The sequence below is a fragment of the Notolabrus celidotus genome, chromosome 23 (assembly GCF_009762535.1).
Source record: "Notolabrus celidotus isolate fNotCel1 chromosome 23, fNotCel1.pri, whole genome shotgun sequence".
Taxonomy (NCBI): domain Eukaryota; kingdom Metazoa; phylum Chordata; class Actinopteri; order Labriformes; family Labridae; genus Notolabrus; species Notolabrus celidotus.
In genome coordinates this window covers 20,949,650-20,968,649 of record NC_048294.1, presented here as the reverse complement: position 1 = coordinate 20,968,649, position 19,000 = coordinate 20,949,650, and the positions used below count along the sequence as shown (strand labels likewise).

Sequence of the window (19,000 nt, the reverse complement as noted above, 5' to 3'; positions counted from 1 at the left end):
CATTTAAATCATATCAACACTGTAGCACGAGGCAGAGCTGAGCTGTCGCTGAGTGATACTTTATATTCTACTCCCCTGTAACATTTCACCTTTAATGTAAATGTCACAGAGGCGTGGACCAAGTCTTCCAAGGGTCACTGTTAAATATCAGAGCCTGTGTGTGTGTGTGTGTGTGTGTGTGTGTGTGTGTGTGTGTGTGTGTGTGTGTGCGTGCGTGCGTGTGTGTGTGTTTACACATTGTGCCTCTCATGTTTTATTATATTGTTGTTGATTTGGGATAGCAGCCTTCAGAGAGCCTTTCCAGAGTCGTTGCAGAAACCCTCACATCATTCCAGATCAAAATCCATTACATAGTATCAGAATAGGGGGGGCAGGGTGGAACCATTACACCTTAAACATACTGTATGTGTGAAACTTTGTGTTGCTGCCATGCATGTTGTTTAAGGACAGAAAACACAATCAGTGAATGAAAACTCCACACGCTGTCTGATGGCATTCGAATCTTTAGTCATTTTCAAACTTTACAAATAACGTAACGACATAAACGTGACATAAAAACCACAGATACGAGTTCTCCTGTGAACACACTGTACCCCATTCACAGACCGACACATCCTGCTTTTATGGCAACACAAGATAACTGCAAACTCTCACACATAAAACTAAAACCTCTCAGAGATGATGCTGTCACAGATCATCTGAAGAGAAGACGAAGAGCTGTCAGTGCAAAAACGAGAAGGAAGCATCCTGTGAGGTTAATTAAGGCTAAGGAGATTTGATCATGCAGGACGTTCACATATTCACCCTTCGTCTCATTTGCATAATGTCTTTAATGTCTGAAGTTATCGAAGGTGTCTGAATATTCACAATAACAGGAAATGTTCCTGCTTCTACGTCAACACAGTATAAGTGGACGTATCTGTGAGGCTGCTTTATCAATAAATATTAAACTAAGTCAAACTTTAAATAAATGCTATAAGTTAGTAAAAAGTTGCTGCATGGCTTCTCTCCTCGACTTTGTATCCTGTTCATATCTTCATCTGCTCTGCTCCAACGTAAACATTTCAACATCACAAACAACCAGAATCAGACCACATCACGTTCCCCTCTCTCTCATCTCTGAGGATTCAAACTTTCATCTCTGCAATAAAAAGAGGCAGAGAAAACACAAGAGCGGGAAAACGTAATGAAACGGACATTTACGCAGCAGGTGAAGTAAATCTGTGCAGGACGGGGCGGACAGACTTTGCTCTCTCTGCAGTTGTTGATAAGTAAGGCATCTTTGGTGATGAATTGCATGTTCAAAAAGTTGAGTTTCACATCAAGGTGAAGCTACGTTAGTCGCTGTTCAACATCAACTGCAGAGACTTAAAGGATGATTTCTGTATTTTGAAGCTGAATGGTCAAAAAGAAACGGTTGGGTATTTTCACCCAGCACTTGAGAAATGTAAACATTACCATCATGACATGTTTGTAACTTTAGAGGAACGTTTGGGCCTCATTGTAGAATTATTCTGTAATGATATATGATACAAAAAGGTTTGAATTTCACAGAGTCGATCCGAGTCAAACTGTATCAGTGACTCAGGCTGTAACGGCTGAGTTAAAACAAGGTGAGTACATCCACTAAAAGGTCTTGTTTTTGTCTCTGACAGGCTCAGGTGTTTGTTCATATTGTGACTTAAGTGATTTAAAAGTTTGTTTAGGATCAAATTAAATATCTTTGTAATAAATAATAACCAAAAATAGGGGTAGCTTCCCTCAGTGTCTTCCGGTGTGTGCGTAGAGTGATGTAAGAGCTCTCTCTCTGCAGGGTCCTTTCTTTAATATTGTCAGTCAGGATTATTGAATATTGGAAAAATAGTTTAATAATAAAAAATTGTATACTTCTTGTGATTATCATCTCATCAGTAAAATGTATTTTTCTGTAGTTTTTTTTACAACAAAAAACTTCTATTAAAGCACAATAATATTCCAAATAAGATAAGAAAGCATAAGTGGCAGTTGTCGGTGAAACAGGTTCAGCTCTGTGAGGCTCAGAACTGGAGAAAACATTCTCCAACAGTTAAAAAAAAAAGTTCTGGAGGAACTTCTACGAAATCATAAATGAAAAATGAAGCTATGTGCAAACTTTATAAGTAAAAGAAGAATATCTGGATCTTACTCATACGTATATCATATCTAAGCAGAATATCAACAACTGTGCACGGTCATTAAATGTCTCTCTCCTTTAATCTTTTGTTGTTTTTAGTCCTCCAACATTGTTTTATCTCTTTGCAGTCTTAACCTTTTAATCTTCCTTTCCTAATCTTTTTGTTTTTATCTCTTAAACGTTTAGTCATTGTCTTCCTCACATTTCTCTTTTATTGTCTTTTAGTTTCTTTGCTATTTGTGAAGCACTTTGTAACCCTGTTTTGAAAAGTGCTATATAAATAAATAAAGATTAGTATAATGTTTAATCTCTTTATTTTACTTCTTGACCAATGTTTAGTTTAATCCACATAGTCAGCCCTGTTCTCGTCTGTCTTCATGTTGTTGTTTTTTTTTTCATTTTGTTGTCTGTCGTTTTATCACCCTACTTTCTTTTGCACCACTTGGCACCTTCTCTTTGAGAAACGCTGTTTTGTTCAGCTCTAAACGAGATATCCTGATGAACGAAAATAAAGTTTGAGTGGAGTTTAGGTAGAGAGGTAGAGGTGGAGCAGCAACTCCTGCAGTAAGAATATCTGTTTCTCTCGTTGTAGTTTGGTGTGTGTGTAGAGAGATGTAACAGCTGTTTCCTCCTCTTCCTCATAAAGCTCTCTCTCTGTAACACTGTCTGAATCTTAAAGTAACAACCTGAGCCTGTCAGGGACAAAAACAAAAACTGTTAGAGGACTCACTTTGACCTATGAAGGATTATGTTGCAGCCTGTTGACCTGCTGCAGGATGAAGAATCCTACAGGAGCAACTCTAAAACTTAATGTACCTCTTCATCATTTAGCCTGAGAGACTAAACATGATCTCTTGACCTCGCTTGATTTGTACCAAACACCTTCAGCCTCTCACTTCCTCTTTGACACTCTGATCATTCACACTCAGTAACAAAGTCTCTGTAAAACACACAAACTGCAAAGCAACCAGTTCAAATAAAGACGCTCTCTCTGAGGATCTGCTGATCCCGCTGAGTTCAGATTCTGACTGGAGTGATGTCATCTCTAGAAAAGCACATCCACCTGGTGCTGCTGCAGCATCTCCTCTCCTCCTCAGGAGTGTTGATGGTCCATGCACATAAATCTCACAGCAGAGGAAAGATCGTCCCTCCTCCTCCACAGGATGTTTGAGGCAGATTGTCGTGGCTGCAGGTTTATTTGGCTCACTGCATCAGACACTTCTCTTTCTGCTGTTTGGCATACTTTCTCCTGCGCTGCTCGAGACCTCGCTCCAGACGCTCGTCTTCCTCCAGAGCTCTGAGTACAAGGAGAGAGGAGAGAGGAGAGAGGAGAGAGGAGAGAGGAGAGAGGAGAGAGGAGAGAGGAGAGAGGAGAGAGGAGTCACATGTGTGTAAACAGAGAACATGAGAACTCATCTTCATCATTTTATCTCTACAAATACAGCATGGGTTGTGTGTCTCTTAGGGGCCAAATAGGCAAGAAATGGTGGCACAGGCAGAGGAACGATGCATTCAGTGGGTGTGGGAATAATTAGAAAAGGTTTCACTGTTGTAAAACTCACTTGAAAGCTTCCTCAAGTCAAAACAATAACCAGGGAAATCAGAGATCATGAAAAAAACTGTTTCAAAAACTGTTCTCACTAAAGTGAATCCATAAAAGAAAATGAAGGCCATGAAACAATATAATCTTGATCTTTTATCAACACTTATAAGAGAAATGTGTTTCATATTTTCATTTTGACACACTCTCACACTTCAGGCATGCATGAAGACTCCAGCTGCAGAAACTGTGACGTTATACTGCCACCTAGTGGAGAAAAGGAAAGTCAGTTGAAGAAGTAGAGCTCATGAGTTTCATCTCACCCTCTCTCCTTGGCGTCGATGTTGTGCACCAGTTCGTCTCTCTGGTTCACCAGTGACACCAGCTCCTGCAGCAGCAGCTGCTCTCTGACTTTATGAGCCTGAGTCTTCTGCCACTCTGACACACAGAGACAGAAGAGAGAGAGAGACGTGAGTGAGGAGGTGAAGCAAAGATCAGAAAATGTGAAATCATTCCTCTTAATTATTTATTTCATGCAGTTAAACAGCAACATCAGCACACACTGAACCGTCCTGCAGCCCACTCATCCTGAGTTATCTGAAAAGAAGAACTCCTGTTTGTAGTATTCTGCTTAATCTAGAAGGCTCTTCCCTCAGTCAAGACCTAAGAGCTCTGAAAGCTTTGTTTATGTTCACTGATCAACAAACAACAACAAGATAACAAGATGAACTGTAACTGAGCGAAGGGAGGCAGAGAGGAGGAAAACAGAAACCTAGCAAACATGGATTTAATAATGACGGATTGAAGAGGGTTAAAAAAAGGGGTGTGTAGATGTTTTTGACATTCAGGCGGAAAGGAAGACATTTTTCATGTGCAATGGTAAGCATATGCATCAATCAATTAATTAAGTAATCAATTTATTTATTTTAGTTATTTTTTTACTTGTTCCTTCTCTTACCCCCTCAGTTTTGAAATGAAAACTTTCCAATTGCTACTATCATATTATTATTATTATATATTATTATTATTATTATTATTATTTTTATTGTTATTATTATTATTATTATTAACTCGACAGTAGTCATCTGAACTTTGTTGAAATGCTTTCAACTCTCTACCAGTATACTTTCTATTAGTTTTTCCGTTGTTCTGTGTTATGTGTTGTGTATAACTTTGTTAACTGTCCTTTTGCACATTTGTCAATCACGAAAATTACAAATAAAAAATAAAATAAAATATAAAATAAAAAGGTATGCCTATGCATAATTTACAAATGCAAAAATAAATGTGAAAAACTATTATATGCAATAATGGTTTCACAAGAAATGTAAATGTGCAATAATAGATGTGTAAAAATTATTAATGTAAATGATGAACATGTTCAATAAATGACGTTCAAAATGATAATAATAAATCATTTTCAATCAATATCAATAATAAAAGAACAATATTTTTAGGTGCATAATTTGTGTGCAAAAATGTCTCATGGGCAATAAAATGCAAACAATTCAAGTTCCAAAAAAAGTGCACGTTGTTATGTGCAATAACTGAAGTGCAAAATGTCTCATGTGCAGCAATGTGAACATTTGTATGTAAAAAGTGGTGCACACAATTTAATGTACAATAAAAAATATAAAGACACTTTGTGTGCATTAATAGATGTAAACATTTCTCATGTGCATTGACTGATGTGTAAAATGTTTCAATGTGCAATAATAGATTTTACGTAAATAATGAGCACCGTGCAGAGTTTTAATGTTCGATAAATGAGGTTCAAAAATCCCCTTGTGGAATAAAGAAGTGCAGATTTTTCATTTGCAACACAAAATAGAAATTCTCATGTGCAAAAATAAAATAGCAAACTTTTTATGTGCACTATTTTTGTGCACAATTTCTGATGTGCACTGAAAAAAGGAAAATTTAATGGGCAAAAAAAAAGTGTGACAATTTTAATGTTGAAACTGATGCACATTTTTCATGTTCAGTAGAAGGTATGCAGAATTGTACGGGCATTTATAGATGTAAAAGTGTTTCTTGTGCACTAACTGATATGCAAAATTACAGTTTTAGGAATACTGTATGTGCAATAAATGACGTGAAAAAAATAATACACAACTATTTTTTATATGCAGTTAAAGAAGTTAAATTGTGTATGAGCAATAAATCTCAGGAACATATATTATATTTGATCGTTCAGTTGTTTCATACCTCATCCTAAAAGATGATTTGTATGTTTTAAAAGTGAGAGCTGATGTTACTCATGTGAAAGCAGATATGCTGCAGTTTATTAAAACAGGCTATAAACTTTTAGACGTGTGGGTCAAAGTTCTTCTTCTTTTGGGTGTTTTAGTTCCTGCTTTGGGGATCTGGTTTCCTCTAACCTCAGATTTTTAGCTGTTACATGATATTTGCATGCAGAATAATAACTTTATAGAGCTGTTTCTGTTGTTAAATTTAAGTGTTGTGACAGGAAACGTAATCATTTTAGTTTCTAAACCACGTCTATTAATGTCAGTGGGTGTGTGTTGCACTCTTCCTCTGCAGACCGACTCATGGGTGTAATGTTTCTGCAGGTTCACATGAAGGATTTGAATCCCCGGCACTTAGAAAGGAGGTCATAAACACACTGTGAGAGTTTGAGGGAGTCTGTGTTTGACTGTGTTACAGAGAGTTGTTCTGCAGTTTATATTTAGAAATAAAGTCTTACCATCAATCGCCATCATGTCCCTCAGCTCTTTGTTCAAAAGCTCAAATCTTCTCTCCAGGTCCTGCTCCTCCAGCCTGTCAGTCACAGCAGAGAGACGCATTAAATCTGAGTCTGCGGCAGGAGATTTATAGTATTTCACAGTTCTTTAAGAAAGAGGAGGTGCAGCTGGGAGAAGCAGCCGACCATGAACTCATTTTGTTTTTGTCAAACTGCTTCATCAGAGTCAGAAATGAGTCCAAATTTAGTTTCTTGACTCTCTTCTCTTAGAGATCCTGCACAGGGATTTCTCAAAAGATCACAGACTCTCTTTATTTAAAGCTAACGTACACAAAATAAAATAATAAATCTGTAAAGGTGAACAGTTTGTGTGTGCGCGTGTTGTGGTCTCACAGCAGCTGCAGATGGTCCTGCCTCCGGATTAAAGCGTTCTTCTTGTTGACCAGCATGAACCACTCCTGGATTAGACGCTCCTCCTCCACCTTATCACTGCCTGCAACATGAAATCACATCAGTGTGAGTCTGCTGCGGGTACAAGTCTGTTTCTTTCACAGTAACAAATATATGATGTGTACAAGCTTTATGACGGACTGTCAGCGCTGATAGAACTTCTTACTGCACGATCCTCTAACCCTCTAAAAGTAAAAGTCAAATTACGAATGAGTCCCTAAATATATCTAATCAAAAGAAGACCTCCCGCTCAGAATCAGCTTTATCAGAATCAGCTTTATTCGCCAAGTATGCTTGAACACACAAGGAATTTGACTTTAGTAAACTGTGCTCTCTTTGTACAAGGCATAAGAATAGGAATAAGAATAAGAACTACAATAAAAAATAAAATAAAAATATAATAACAATAACCTTAGCTATAAATACAAAGAAACAACAAATAGGCATAACTAATATGTACAGGCTAAAATAATATGATAAAGTGCAGTGGTGAGTTGCAGAGGTAGTTTTACATTATAAAATAGTAGTTAAATAATACAAAAAAAGAAATATGGAATTCTGCTTGAGAATTGTTGCATTGTGTATCTACATGTATATTTACAGAGAGTATTTATCTGACAGGTATGACACTGTTATGGTTTAGTGTTCATCAGAGTGACAGCCTGGGGGAAGAAACTGTTCTTATGGCGGGTTGTTTTGGCGCACAGTGATCTGTAGCGCCTGCCAGAGGGGACTGTGGAAGCATTTATACTAGAATTTAAAATCCTTCTTCTGACCTACAAAGCTTTTAATGGTCAGACACCTTCATATCTTGAAGAGCTCATAGTGCCTTATTACCCCTCTAGAACACTACACTCCCAACATGCAGGCCTGCTCATCGTACCTAACCTTCAGTTATCAGACACCTCTCCTTTGGAATCATCTACCAGTCAGGGTCCAAGAGGCAGACATCCTCTCTACTTTTAAGAGTAGGCTTCAAACTTTCCTTTTTGATAAAGCTTATAGTTAGAGCTGGATCAGGCTTGGACCAGCTCTTAGTTATGCTGCTATAGGCTTAGACTGCCGGGGGAACTGACACACTGGGATCCTGTCTTTCCCTCTCTCCCCTCTCTCTGCCTGTCACTCACTTTAACTCTCCCTGTCCCATTAAAGTCACTAACCATAGACCTTTCTGGAGTCCCTGAGCTCCCTTGTCTCGTAGGTTCCTCTGGATCTCTGCCGTAGACGGCCTGCTGCTGTGGACGTGCCAGATTCCAGCTGCTACAACTACTACTATCCGTCTCACCACTATCATCTCTCTCACTCTTCATCTCCCTCTATCCCTCTCTCCAGCACGGTCTCAGCAGATGTGTGTCTAACATGAGTCTGGTCCTGCTGGAGGTTTCTGCCTGTTAAAGGAAGTTTGTCCTTGCCACTGTAATTTGCTAAATGCTGCAAAGTGCTCTGTTCATGGTGGACTAAGATGAGATCAGACTGAGTCCTGTCTGTAAGAAGGGACTGGATCTTATCCTGTCTTGATGTTGGGTCTTTGTTAATAATAGAACACAGAGTATGGTATACACCTGCTCTGTTTGTAAAGAGTCTTCAGATAACACTTGTTGGGATTTGGCGTTTTAGAAATAAAAAGTGATTGATTGATTGAGGTGTAAGAGCACGACCAGAACATGTGTCAGGTTGCTCCAGAGGCCTCTGCTTCCTCCATCAGACTCTGAATGAGTCACCTGTTTCCAGCAGCTGTCGGAGCTTCCTCTCCACCACACCGGCTCTGTTATCAACGTGGTTTTGTTCAGACTCCAGAGCTTCCATCTGGTTCAGCACGTACTGGCTGGCATCCTGGAAACACAACATTCACTCAGTCAAACACAAATCCAGATAATCAGACCTGATGTTAAACACATGAGGGATGACTGACCTGGCCTTCAGGTCGACCCTCCTCAGCCACAGCCTCTGTTCCCTCTGTCAGACGGATAAAGACACTTTTACAAAGATTTTCAACAGGAAAAAATCTTCCTTACTCTAAAATAAAACTGAAACAAACAAACAAGCTGGATCCAAGTGTTGGCAGGGAGGATAACAGTTGTAACTGTTTGGTGAAAGACTCACCTGTCTCTGACTTCCTTCGAGGACTGCCACCCTCTTCTGTCCCTGCTACGACCTGCAGATAAAAACATGCTCAAATATCAGAGACCGAAGGTGAAGGCACCGGCTAATAAAGAAAAATGAATAAAGGATCATACCATGGATATCTCTCCTTCATCTAGTGATCCACTTCTTCGCTGTGACCTCCTCTTCTTCACCAGATCAGCATCTTTGACATGAGAGAAACCTGACTTGGACAGGAAATGAGTCCTTGGCGGTGCCACCGGAGTCCCCCCTGCTCCGCCGCCCTGTAGGCGTTTGGTTCTGGGAGGAGGAACAACGTCAGTGCCGGGTTTGCTCTCCTCTGAAGCGCCAGCCGTCCCGTTAGTCTCCAGACTAATCCCCTCCTCCTGCAGCCTCTGGGTGCAGTAACGGACTGTGGCCTCGGGGTCCTCGGGGGTCTCCCGGTCCCCTGCGACAGCGTAGCTGGACTCGCTGCTGTCTTTGTCGATGTGCAGCACACTGAGCTCCTGGCCCGTAAAATGTGTGCGGATCTGGTTGAGGTAGGTCATCACGATGAGGCGGTCAGGCACGGCCAGCATGACCATGTCTGAAGGCTCGATGAGACGGGATATACCGAGTTCAGCAAAACCATCAAAGGCCTGAAAAAAGAGAGATCAGAGAAAGATTTATGAACAAACATATCAAATATGTTTACATTAAAGTCATTCATCTTTAGGGATTAAAATGGAAGTTACAGTATTTCTAATCCTTGGGTTTATTTTTACGTGTCCTGTGGTCTAAATAACTGAGGTATAAAAAGTTTTAGAACTTTCATGTCACGGTTCTCAACTGGGACCTAAAAATGAGTCTTAAAGCCATTTTCAGAAGGTCTAAGGAGGTTGTCTGAAGAAAAGGTTGCTGCTGGGCATTTATTTTGAAGGACCTGCATGTTCTATGACGCTGTGTGCTTGTAAGTTAGAAGTTATTCCATACTCTGGCACAGTGGGTGGTGGTACTGCATCCTAATGCTGGAGGTTACGCACCATCAAATGACAAGTTTTAGGTATCTAGGTTGTGATTCTCATTGAGGAGCTGCTGCTGGATCCCATGGCTAGACTAGGCGAGTACCCCCTGTTCTGTGTCTGCAACATAATCCCTGATGAGTCAAAGTGTGTTCCTAAAAGTTCCTGTTTTTGTCCCTTGCAGGCTCAGGTTGTGTCCTCCCAGGCATTTGCCCTTTACATTGATCCTGCAACAGTGTGTGATTTCACGTTGTGTTTCAGAAGCATGAGAGCATCAAATACACACACACTGAGACATGCACACACCGTGTTGTTCCTCCCTGCTGGCTCAGTCAAGTCATTTAAACCCCCGAGTATCTAAAAATAGGGCTCAAGTTTAAACACACAGGAATCAAGTCGAGGCTTCGAACAACAAAACCTTGATGGAGGGTTAGTGGAAGATTCTATAAACAGTGGTCTAGCTCGTCTTTTTGAACATGCAACTTGTGGTCACCACTGTGCCTGTCAGTGCAAGACCAGCTAGTAAGTGGGTGGACTCAAGTTGGGACTATGTGCCTGCAAAAACGTAGGTGCACTCACTACAGCCAGTTTCACAGAGGCAGACTGAAGACAAAACCATGTAAAACAATATTTTGCCCCCAAAAGGATTACTTCATTTTTTACCTTTCTGTTGTTAGTCTTGATGTCGTACGGGTCCAGCATGTCATAGTTACTGTACATAGAAAAATGAAGACAAAAAATCATGAAGGAGGGTCAGCATGAAGAGCATCATGGTCACATTTTTATCTTAGTCAAACTGTCTCACATCATCTCAGGGTAGAAGTGATGTAAGATGGCACAGAAGGCGTAGCCGTTCCTCCAGGAGGTGCTAAAGTTGGTGATCCTCACTCCCTTGTGACCTTGTGTGACCTCCTGACACCACTGCAGCAGAGAGTGACTGGACGTCACCAAGCTCGGACTCGGTGAGGAGCTCTGTGGAAAGCACAAAGGATAATCATATTGAGGAACGATCGCACAAAAAGTGAAGCTGTTAAACACTCATGGTCTCTTCTCCACTCTGCTGAGCTCCATGGGCGTAAAAGCAGGCGTTAAGCCCCACCCACAGCGGCACACAATGCACCAACCTCGATGACGATGGACCACCAAAACAGTGATGGTGCATTTAACGTACCTCAGAAGAAGCAGCTCCATCCGCAGGTTTCTTCTGAGGAGTTGTTGGTTCAGTTCGATGGAGGCCTCCAGGTTTCCCTGAAGTCTCGTCTGGACTCTCTCCTTTCCTGAAAGACAGAAACACGAGCTGAATCCCAGAACTTCATCAAAACAGCTTCTTCAGGAACACCGTATATCGAAATCACACGTAGGTAAAAAGTTAGAACTACAATGAGATGGGACTTTTATTTTGTAGAGGTATGATGATGTAAACACACTCTATCACAGTTATGAACACACCCTCACACCTTACTGTGATCTGGCTAACCTTACCTTTGTTGTTCCTCTACACAACCAGCAGCTACATCTACTGAAACAAAGCCAAAGTCCAGCTCTTCCTCCATCGTCTCCTTCTTTGAGTCTGTTTCCGTCTGCTCGCCATCTTTATCGTCCTCCACATGCAGCCAGTCATCCGGAGAGGATGCAACAGTGGAAGCTAAGGACCTGTCAACCTCTGCTCCCAGGACTTTCTCCATGTCTGGCTGCTCAGAGATCACCTCCACAGCCTTTTCAAGGTCTGCTGTAACAACAGGTTTATCTGTGAAGGTCCAGCCTTCCATTATTTCATCCATCACCTTTGTCCCATCTTCTGCAGAATCATGTGGAAAATCTTCTTCCCTCATTGCTGCTAGGACTTCCCGCTCTACCTCTGACGCGGCGTCATCTTCTCCTTGGACATAATCACCAACAGAGATCACACTCGAGTCCAGAGATGTTGATCCGTCCTTTGTTTCTGTGGTCATGATACATGTTTCCTCTTTGGCATTCTGAGATGCTTCCATTTCTGGGGGGAAGAAACTGTCCACAGGTGGAGTGCCATCTGAGTAAGTCGCACTGAGGCGTTTCTTTGTCCGAGGTAAAGGCACAAGCAACCCCGACTGTTCATTCTGTTGGACTGGTTCGTGGAAAACATTGCCAGTTGCTAAGGAGGAAGGTGGCGAACCAGAAACGGAAGCATCGTCTGGGAATGAGCCGCTCAGACGTTTCTTTACTCTGGGTTTTGGAACAGGCAGGCTTGATGATTCTGGTTTCCCCTCTTTGACTTGCCCACTCATCTGAATGTTTTTTTTGTTTCTCATTTTCACTGGAGGCGCCTCTTCAGGAGATGTAGACGTTTCATCACTCAGGGGTGTTGAAGAAAGTGGTGATATGATCTTTTTGGGTGTAAAGTCATCTGGGAAAGAACCACTGAGACATTTTCGAACACGAGGCTTCGGGACACGAAGGGTTGCGTCTTTGTTCTCCTCTGGCTCAGCTGTCTCTGATGCATCTTCAGGTTTTGGAGAAGATTTGATGTTCAGCTTATCGACAGGCGTATCACCATTTGTAATTGACTGCTTCTTGTCTTCTTCTTCTGGTGTTTCTGACTCCTTTTCAGAGTAAGCTTTCTGAGGCTTCCGTGAAGGTAATCTCCTGCCACGTTGTGGGAGACGTATCTTCTTGATGATGGAGAGATACGTAGTTTGCTCAGCAGGAAATATCTCTGATTCTGGTGGGTTGGTGATGTCCTCGATTGCTTTTGTTTCTGAGGAAGTACGGAGTTCGGAAAAGGGCTGGACAAAGGTACTTTCTTGGGAACAAGGTGCCTCTTCTGTGTTCTGTGAGCTTACCACTTCTGTGTCTGCCTTTAAAGATGCACTCCCAACCACACTGGTGGTTTGGTCTTCGGTTGCAGCCTGTCCTGAAGGAATAACTTCACTTGCTGTTTGATTTAGTTGGTCAATGTTCTGCAGAGTTTCCGGAGCAAGCAAGACATCTGTGGGTGGAGTAGGCACAGTATTTTTTAAAGCAGAACACATTTGGGTGTTCAAATTCTGTTGGTCTGCAGCTTTTGAAAGAGATGAGTCTCTGCTTGCTCTGCCCTTCTTCCTCACAGGCTTGCATGGAGCAGCTCCTTGTTGAGTATCAGGTGGCAAACTACGATCTCTTCTTCTCACAGGGGGAAGAGGGGTTACATGTGTGGATATACTCATAGAGTCAGCTTCTGTTTTTTGTCTGTGGTCACCTTCGTTTGGTGTCACCGGAGCTCCAGTACTCTCTTGGTTAGAATCATTTTGTAGAGAGATGAGGCCGTCTTCTCTTTGCATGCTGCAAGACGTGGCAGTGGCTGGTTGTGCAGGAACTGTCTCATCTGGTGCATCTTTGCAGACTTTCTTCACCGTGAGACGGTCAGTGTTTTGTTTGCGGTCAGGTGTCAGACTATCCTTCCTTCTGAGCGGTCTTAATGGAACAGTCTGTCTCTCTTGATCACTGGCTTTCTGTGGAGGTTCAGGAACTCTTCTCTTTGCTCTTCTGCCTCGTTTCGGGACAACAATCTCAGCTCGTGGTTCAGCTGGACTGCTGCCCTTCAGGTCTACGGGTTTCTCCATGAGTATCTCTTTGCATGCACTAGCATCTGCCAGTGACTCACTTGGCGTGGGCTGCAGGGATGTGGAAACAATGTCTTCCATGCTTGTTTGTTGGGGGCTTAAGGAACAGAAAGGACAAGCTTCAGAAGTTTGCTTTGTCATAGTTATACCATGCACCATATCTCCAACCAACCATCAATCTGCTCAACCAGAGAGACAGCAACTGAAGCTTCTTGCATATCCAAAACAAACCGTCCACTTTAAAGTCTTCTTGACTTGTGCACATGCTCACTGTCACATAAACGACACAGCAGCACATTGAGGATACAGCAACCTCAGCTCAAAACATGAATGTAACCACTCCATACTTCAGTATCTTACAGCCATCACAAAGAATCAACCACCACGAGTTCCAGAGTAGTTACGCTCAAAAGCAAAACAACGGACAGTGTTATCACCAAAAATGCGGGACATGTACACTGCATCACCATGCAACCACACACTCGCCAACACTCACCCTTCTTCCAGCTGCGAAGACGCTGTCACCGTCTGAACCTCACCCTGCTCTTTCTCAGTCTGCTGCCCTGCCAACACACCTTCAGTGCCCCCTGATTCCTGCACACATTCCTGCCCTGTGAATGCATCCTCTTTTGTTTGCAACTGATCAAGATCAGCCTGTTGTTCCTCCACTTGTTCACCATTATCCTTTGATATATCGGTGATATCTGCCTCCGTCAGCGGCGGCCATTTCTTCATACTTGCACACACCAAAAGCCCCTCATCCTTGTTGGGAGTTGGTGAAGGAGACTCCGATCGATCACCTAGCAAGTCAAACATGTCAGGCTCAGCACTTGCTGGATATTCAGTCATGTGAGTGTCTTCAATCTGGGCCTCCAGTTTCTCTTTGGGAGAAGTGTCGTCTGTGCAGGGTGGGATAAACTCATCTGAAGGAGTCGGTGTCTCGTGTTTTAGATCATCAGCTGGGACAGCCATGGGTTGAGTGTCCACTTTGGCTACGGCAGAAGTAGATGGCCCCAAAATGGATGCTACTGTTTCATAACTGTGAAATACGGAACCATGCAGAAACAATGGTTTTAATGAGTACTGAGGAAACCAGTGAGTATTAGAGTACAATCAAATCCCATGCAAATGCAGCCCAGTTTTACTCTTGACCTATCAAACTCTTGTTGAAAATGGAATGAGATGAAAATGATAAAGCGAATCATGATAAACAGACCCCTATAGTTGATGCACACTGTTGCATGCTTCAAACCTTTAGTTCTCACACTTACCCTTTGTGGAAAACACCCACAATAGCCTTTACCAATCCTGAGGTGTCTTCCTCTTTAGCTGGCAAAGAGGATGCCTGTTTTTCTGTAACTGTTCCCTCTGCCTCCAATACCTCCCAACCTAAGACTCCTACTGGCTCTGAGGTTTGCAGCGGTATCTTCAGTGTTTGGGCTTCCTCTGTTGCTCTTGTTTCTATTTTGGGTTCACTGGGAACCCAAATATAAAGGATTGTAATTTTAACCACAACATTTAAGCAGCAAATCAATAAAAAATGGAATGAACAGCCTTCACAGAGATACAGAAATTTGCAATGTGATGAGTTGTCAAGTTAAGAAAGCTACGGTTTATAAGTCCAAGCAATCAATGTTAGGCAAGCACTACTCTGACCACTCTCACGGCAAGCAATGAAAGAGCACTGGGCTCTTCCACTTACCCATCATCAACACACAGGTCTATGTTTGGCTTTGCTCCATCTTTGAATTCATCCTCTGTCACAAAAGCAAATCAAGTAAGATACAGAAACAGAAACAGGACAAAGAAAGATGAAGACAACCTCGATATTAACTCTGTCTCACCATGTGCAAGTGTTTCGCTGTGGGTGGAGGGAGGACTCTCACATCTTACACCCTCTAGATCTGAATGAGTTGACTTTGCATGAGCTAATTCTTGTGATGCATGTTCCTCGGCAGAACAAGGGAGTGGATTGGTCACTGTTTCTTTCTTAGTTGGGTCCAGTTGTGAGATACTGGGGAACCCAGGACTTCCAGCCCATTGTGGACATGACGAAGCCATTGCTACCATGCTCTCCAGCTCATCCTGTGCATGTTGATGTTTTGCACCAATGTTTCCAAGAAGGGGAATCTTCTCATTCTGCAGTTTCTCTAACAGAGACTTGTTGTGTGTTATCTTAGATTGTAGATTAGCACTTTCATAGCTTAGCATCCTCGCTGATGGAATACCTGGAATGCATGAAAAACACGGTGCAGTTGTGTATAAGCTGACTATGTTTGGTGGTCTGTTTATTACTTGAGCAGAGGGAAAGCCATCTGCTCTGGCTTCTTTTGGGCAGGATGTCACTAATGGCACCATGCTGTTCAGGTTGTAGCAATATGGCTGACCCTGTCCAGCATTTGACGCAAACATTTCTGCCCGTTTCTCTTGATGCTGCATCAAAATTGTTTGCATTTCATCGATCAACCATGTGCTTGGGATAGCTTTTATGGATGCAAATCCTTTGAGACTTGAAGCACTGGGGCAGCAAGGTGCAAAACTTAGCACATTGGGTTCTCTTCTGGATTTTGTTTGAGAAGCAGAGGGGAACCCAGGGATCCTGGAGGTTACTGGGCAAGATGGAGTGAAGGCAAACATTGTTTTCATAGTTGTTAAGTCTTGATCTTTGGAGTAAACCATAAAAAGTGTCTCCTTCAATGGCCTATCACGATAAATCTGGGGATCAAAAAGCCATAGCAGTTTTGGGGCCCCTTCAAATGATGGAGATCCAGGAAGGCTGGATTCTTTTGGGCAAACAGCTACAAGACTCAGCATATTGTATCTGGGGACAGATGGGAAGCCTGAAAGTTTTGATGCTCTTGGACACGAAGGAACCAAAGCATGCATGTTGTGTGGTTTATCTATACTAAGGGGCCAGTCGTAAATTATAAACTCAGTGCTCTTTTGAGGTCTGTGCATCAGTGAACCCAGTTTAGCAGCCCATCCTTCATCATTTGTCCCTTCAATGGACGAAAACCCAGGTATGTCTGAAACTAGAGGGCACAAAGGATGGAGGTTGACAACGTTAGGGCCATAATACGCTAATTTTGGATTTGGAATAGATGGGAATCCAGGGATACTTGAAACTTTGGGACAGGATGGTACACAGGAAACCATATTCCTCATCATCTTTTTGTTGTAGTTTGTTGTGTCAAATATGAGCCCTGACTTCAGTGTCCTCTTCAACAGAGCATCCTTGTTTGTAATCCATACCAGACTCACACCCCCATCTACTGATGGGAATCCTGATATTCTGGAAGCTTGGGAGCATAATGAAAACAGGCTGATAATATTTGGTGCAAAGTAAGGATTTGAATTTGGACAGGAAGGAAATCCTGATGTCTGTGCTTCTTTTGGACAGGATGGTACAAGGGACAACATAGCCTTCCTTACTCTCTTATCTCTTTGACCTCCGTCAGCTAGTGATGCCTGCCTTCCTTGTAGTCTTTGTTCAAACAGCGGCTCCCTGTTAATTGTCCACTCTTTTGTGTTATTTAAAGTCAGAAATCCGGGTATTTGTGACATTTTCGAGCAAAGGCTTGACAGACTAACCATATTTGTCATTATTTTGGGTTCAGGTGCAGAGGTTTGTGGGTAAGAGCTCAAAAGGCTCTTTGTTTCTGATTCAGGATGTGCTTCAGGAGTCTGGAGGATTGAAGGGACGCCTGTTATGGAAGAATGCTTTGGGCAAGTCCCAACCAAAGCCCCCATTAATGTACTATCAGCCTCTTCCCGAGGTGACGCTGTCATTACAGCAGGTTCACTTTGCATTTTCTTCTCCATAAGTGGTTCTTGATGAGACACCCATGATCTGATATCGGCTTCACGTATAGACGGTGAACCTGGTATGTCGGATACACTTGGACAACAAGGACTCAAATCCAGCATATTTGGTCTATAGAGGACTTGACTGCTTTGTGATACTGATGGAAATCCCGGGTTTCTGGCCTCACTTGGGCAACATGGTGCCAGTAAAATCATCTCCTTCTTGTTCTGTCCATCATCCTTTGATGCATAGTACTGTAACATGTCCTTCTTCTTTGATTGCTTCTCCCAGATTGGCTTTGGATCTGTAAGCCTTTGGTTTTCATCTTTTGCTGGTAATATGGAAGGCATGCCAGGAATATTTGTCACAGTGGGACAGTTGTCCAATAAAGAGGACTGTTCGAACCCAGGCTTAGCACTGTACGATACAAACTGCTCACTGGGGAAAGATGACTCTTTATGCACCATTTGTTTCACCAGATCTACGTGTCCTTTCAAACAAACAGTACCCTCAACTTCATCATCCTCTGATAGCTTATCCCAAGTAGACTCGCTGTCTGTGACCGGCGGGCATTCATTTGTTTGTTTAGTTGAAGCAGTGAATTTAAATGTGCCATCACTTGTCGGGTATACTTGCTGATCCGGGCGATCTGGGATTCCAATGTCAGTCTTAACCTTTGTTCCATCATCATCTGACAGAGCAGAGAGTAGACCTGCAAAGATGGCACTGGGACCAAATAGAGTAGGGACTTCATTTGAAGTTTCCATTTTCTCCTTGGAAGAGCTTCTCTCTAATGACACCTTTGGAAGCTCCTCCCATTGTATGGTCTTGTCTGCAGGACATTTAATTGGAGTCGCCTTTGGTAGCTCCTCCCACAGTATGGCCCTGTCTGTGGGGTATTTTTGTAACTGCTGCTCAGTGTTATTCATTTGGGTGTGGGACGGGAGTTCTGCTGCCTCAGGGCTTGGTGGCTTAAGTGAAACCACGTTTTCATCTCTAAAAAGGAGGTAAATACAAAGTTACACACAACTACTTAAGGGAAATTACAAATGCACATTTTGATGCACATTTTCCATAATTACCACTGCAAGTCCACAAAAGTCTCAGTATGGACAAAGCATGTGCAATATTTCTTGGTCAATCAGTTAGAAGGTGAGTGCTTCACCAAAGATTAAAACATGCAATGTGAATTCATGCAATTTCAACAATTTCACACTTGATGCTGAAGTCAGTATAAGAACAACCCTACGCTAATACCAATAAGTACAATACTGCAAACAAGACATCATGCTGTAGTATTTCTCTAAGTTGGCTTTACAACAGCAGTCAAAATAGTCCGAGTTTTCCAAATATATCCCCTTCCATACTCAGGGGTAAAATAATATACAAAAATCATTGTATATCATTGTCCCATTACCAAACTTCTCTTCAAGTATATTTTATTTTTGGATTTCCAGACTGCTGTTGTTTACTTAGTAACACCAGCACAACAATTCAACCATGAACAAGAAATCACACCACCTCATCAAGAGGACATTAGGATCAATACAAACATGCAACACACATCACAACCAACAGCTCAGATTGATAAGCGCAGAAGCCAGGTGGTATGTCACATTTACCCACTCCTAGAATATCTAACTAATCCTTGATCCCCTTTGTCACAG

At 42.2% G+C, this 19,000-nt stretch overlaps 1 protein-coding gene across 3 annotated transcripts in view; it reads right to left on the bottom strand.

Moving 5' to 3' along the window:
* Nucleotides 1-487: 487 nt before the first annotated feature.
* Nucleotides 488-19,000, bottom strand: part of ehbp1l1a (EH domain binding protein 1-like 1a) — a 42,506-nt gene continuing 23,993 nt past the window's right edge. For all 3 annotated transcript variants that reach the window (XM_034677101.1, XM_034677099.1, XM_034677100.1), the window contains 11 exons: nt 11,122-11,227; nt 10,756-10,922; nt 10,614-10,662; nt 9,084-9,587; nt 8,950-9,001; nt 8,759-8,802; nt 8,568-8,679; nt 6,790-6,889; nt 6,400-6,473; nt 4,016-4,130; nt 488-3,449 (listed from right to left, as the gene is read on the bottom strand). In XM_034677101.1, coding sequence (XP_034532992.1) covers nt 3,356-3,449; nt 4,016-4,130; nt 6,400-6,473; nt 6,790-6,889; nt 8,568-8,679; nt 8,759-8,802; nt 8,950-9,001; nt 9,084-9,587; nt 10,614-10,662; nt 10,756-10,922; nt 11,122-11,227 — 1,417 coding nt within the window. In that variant the 3' untranslated portion in view covers nt 488-3,355. The remainder of the gene's footprint in view (nt 3,450-4,015; nt 4,131-6,399; nt 6,474-6,789; nt 6,890-8,567; nt 8,680-8,758; nt 8,803-8,949; nt 9,002-9,083; nt 9,588-10,613; nt 10,663-10,755; nt 10,923-11,121; nt 11,228-19,000) is intronic.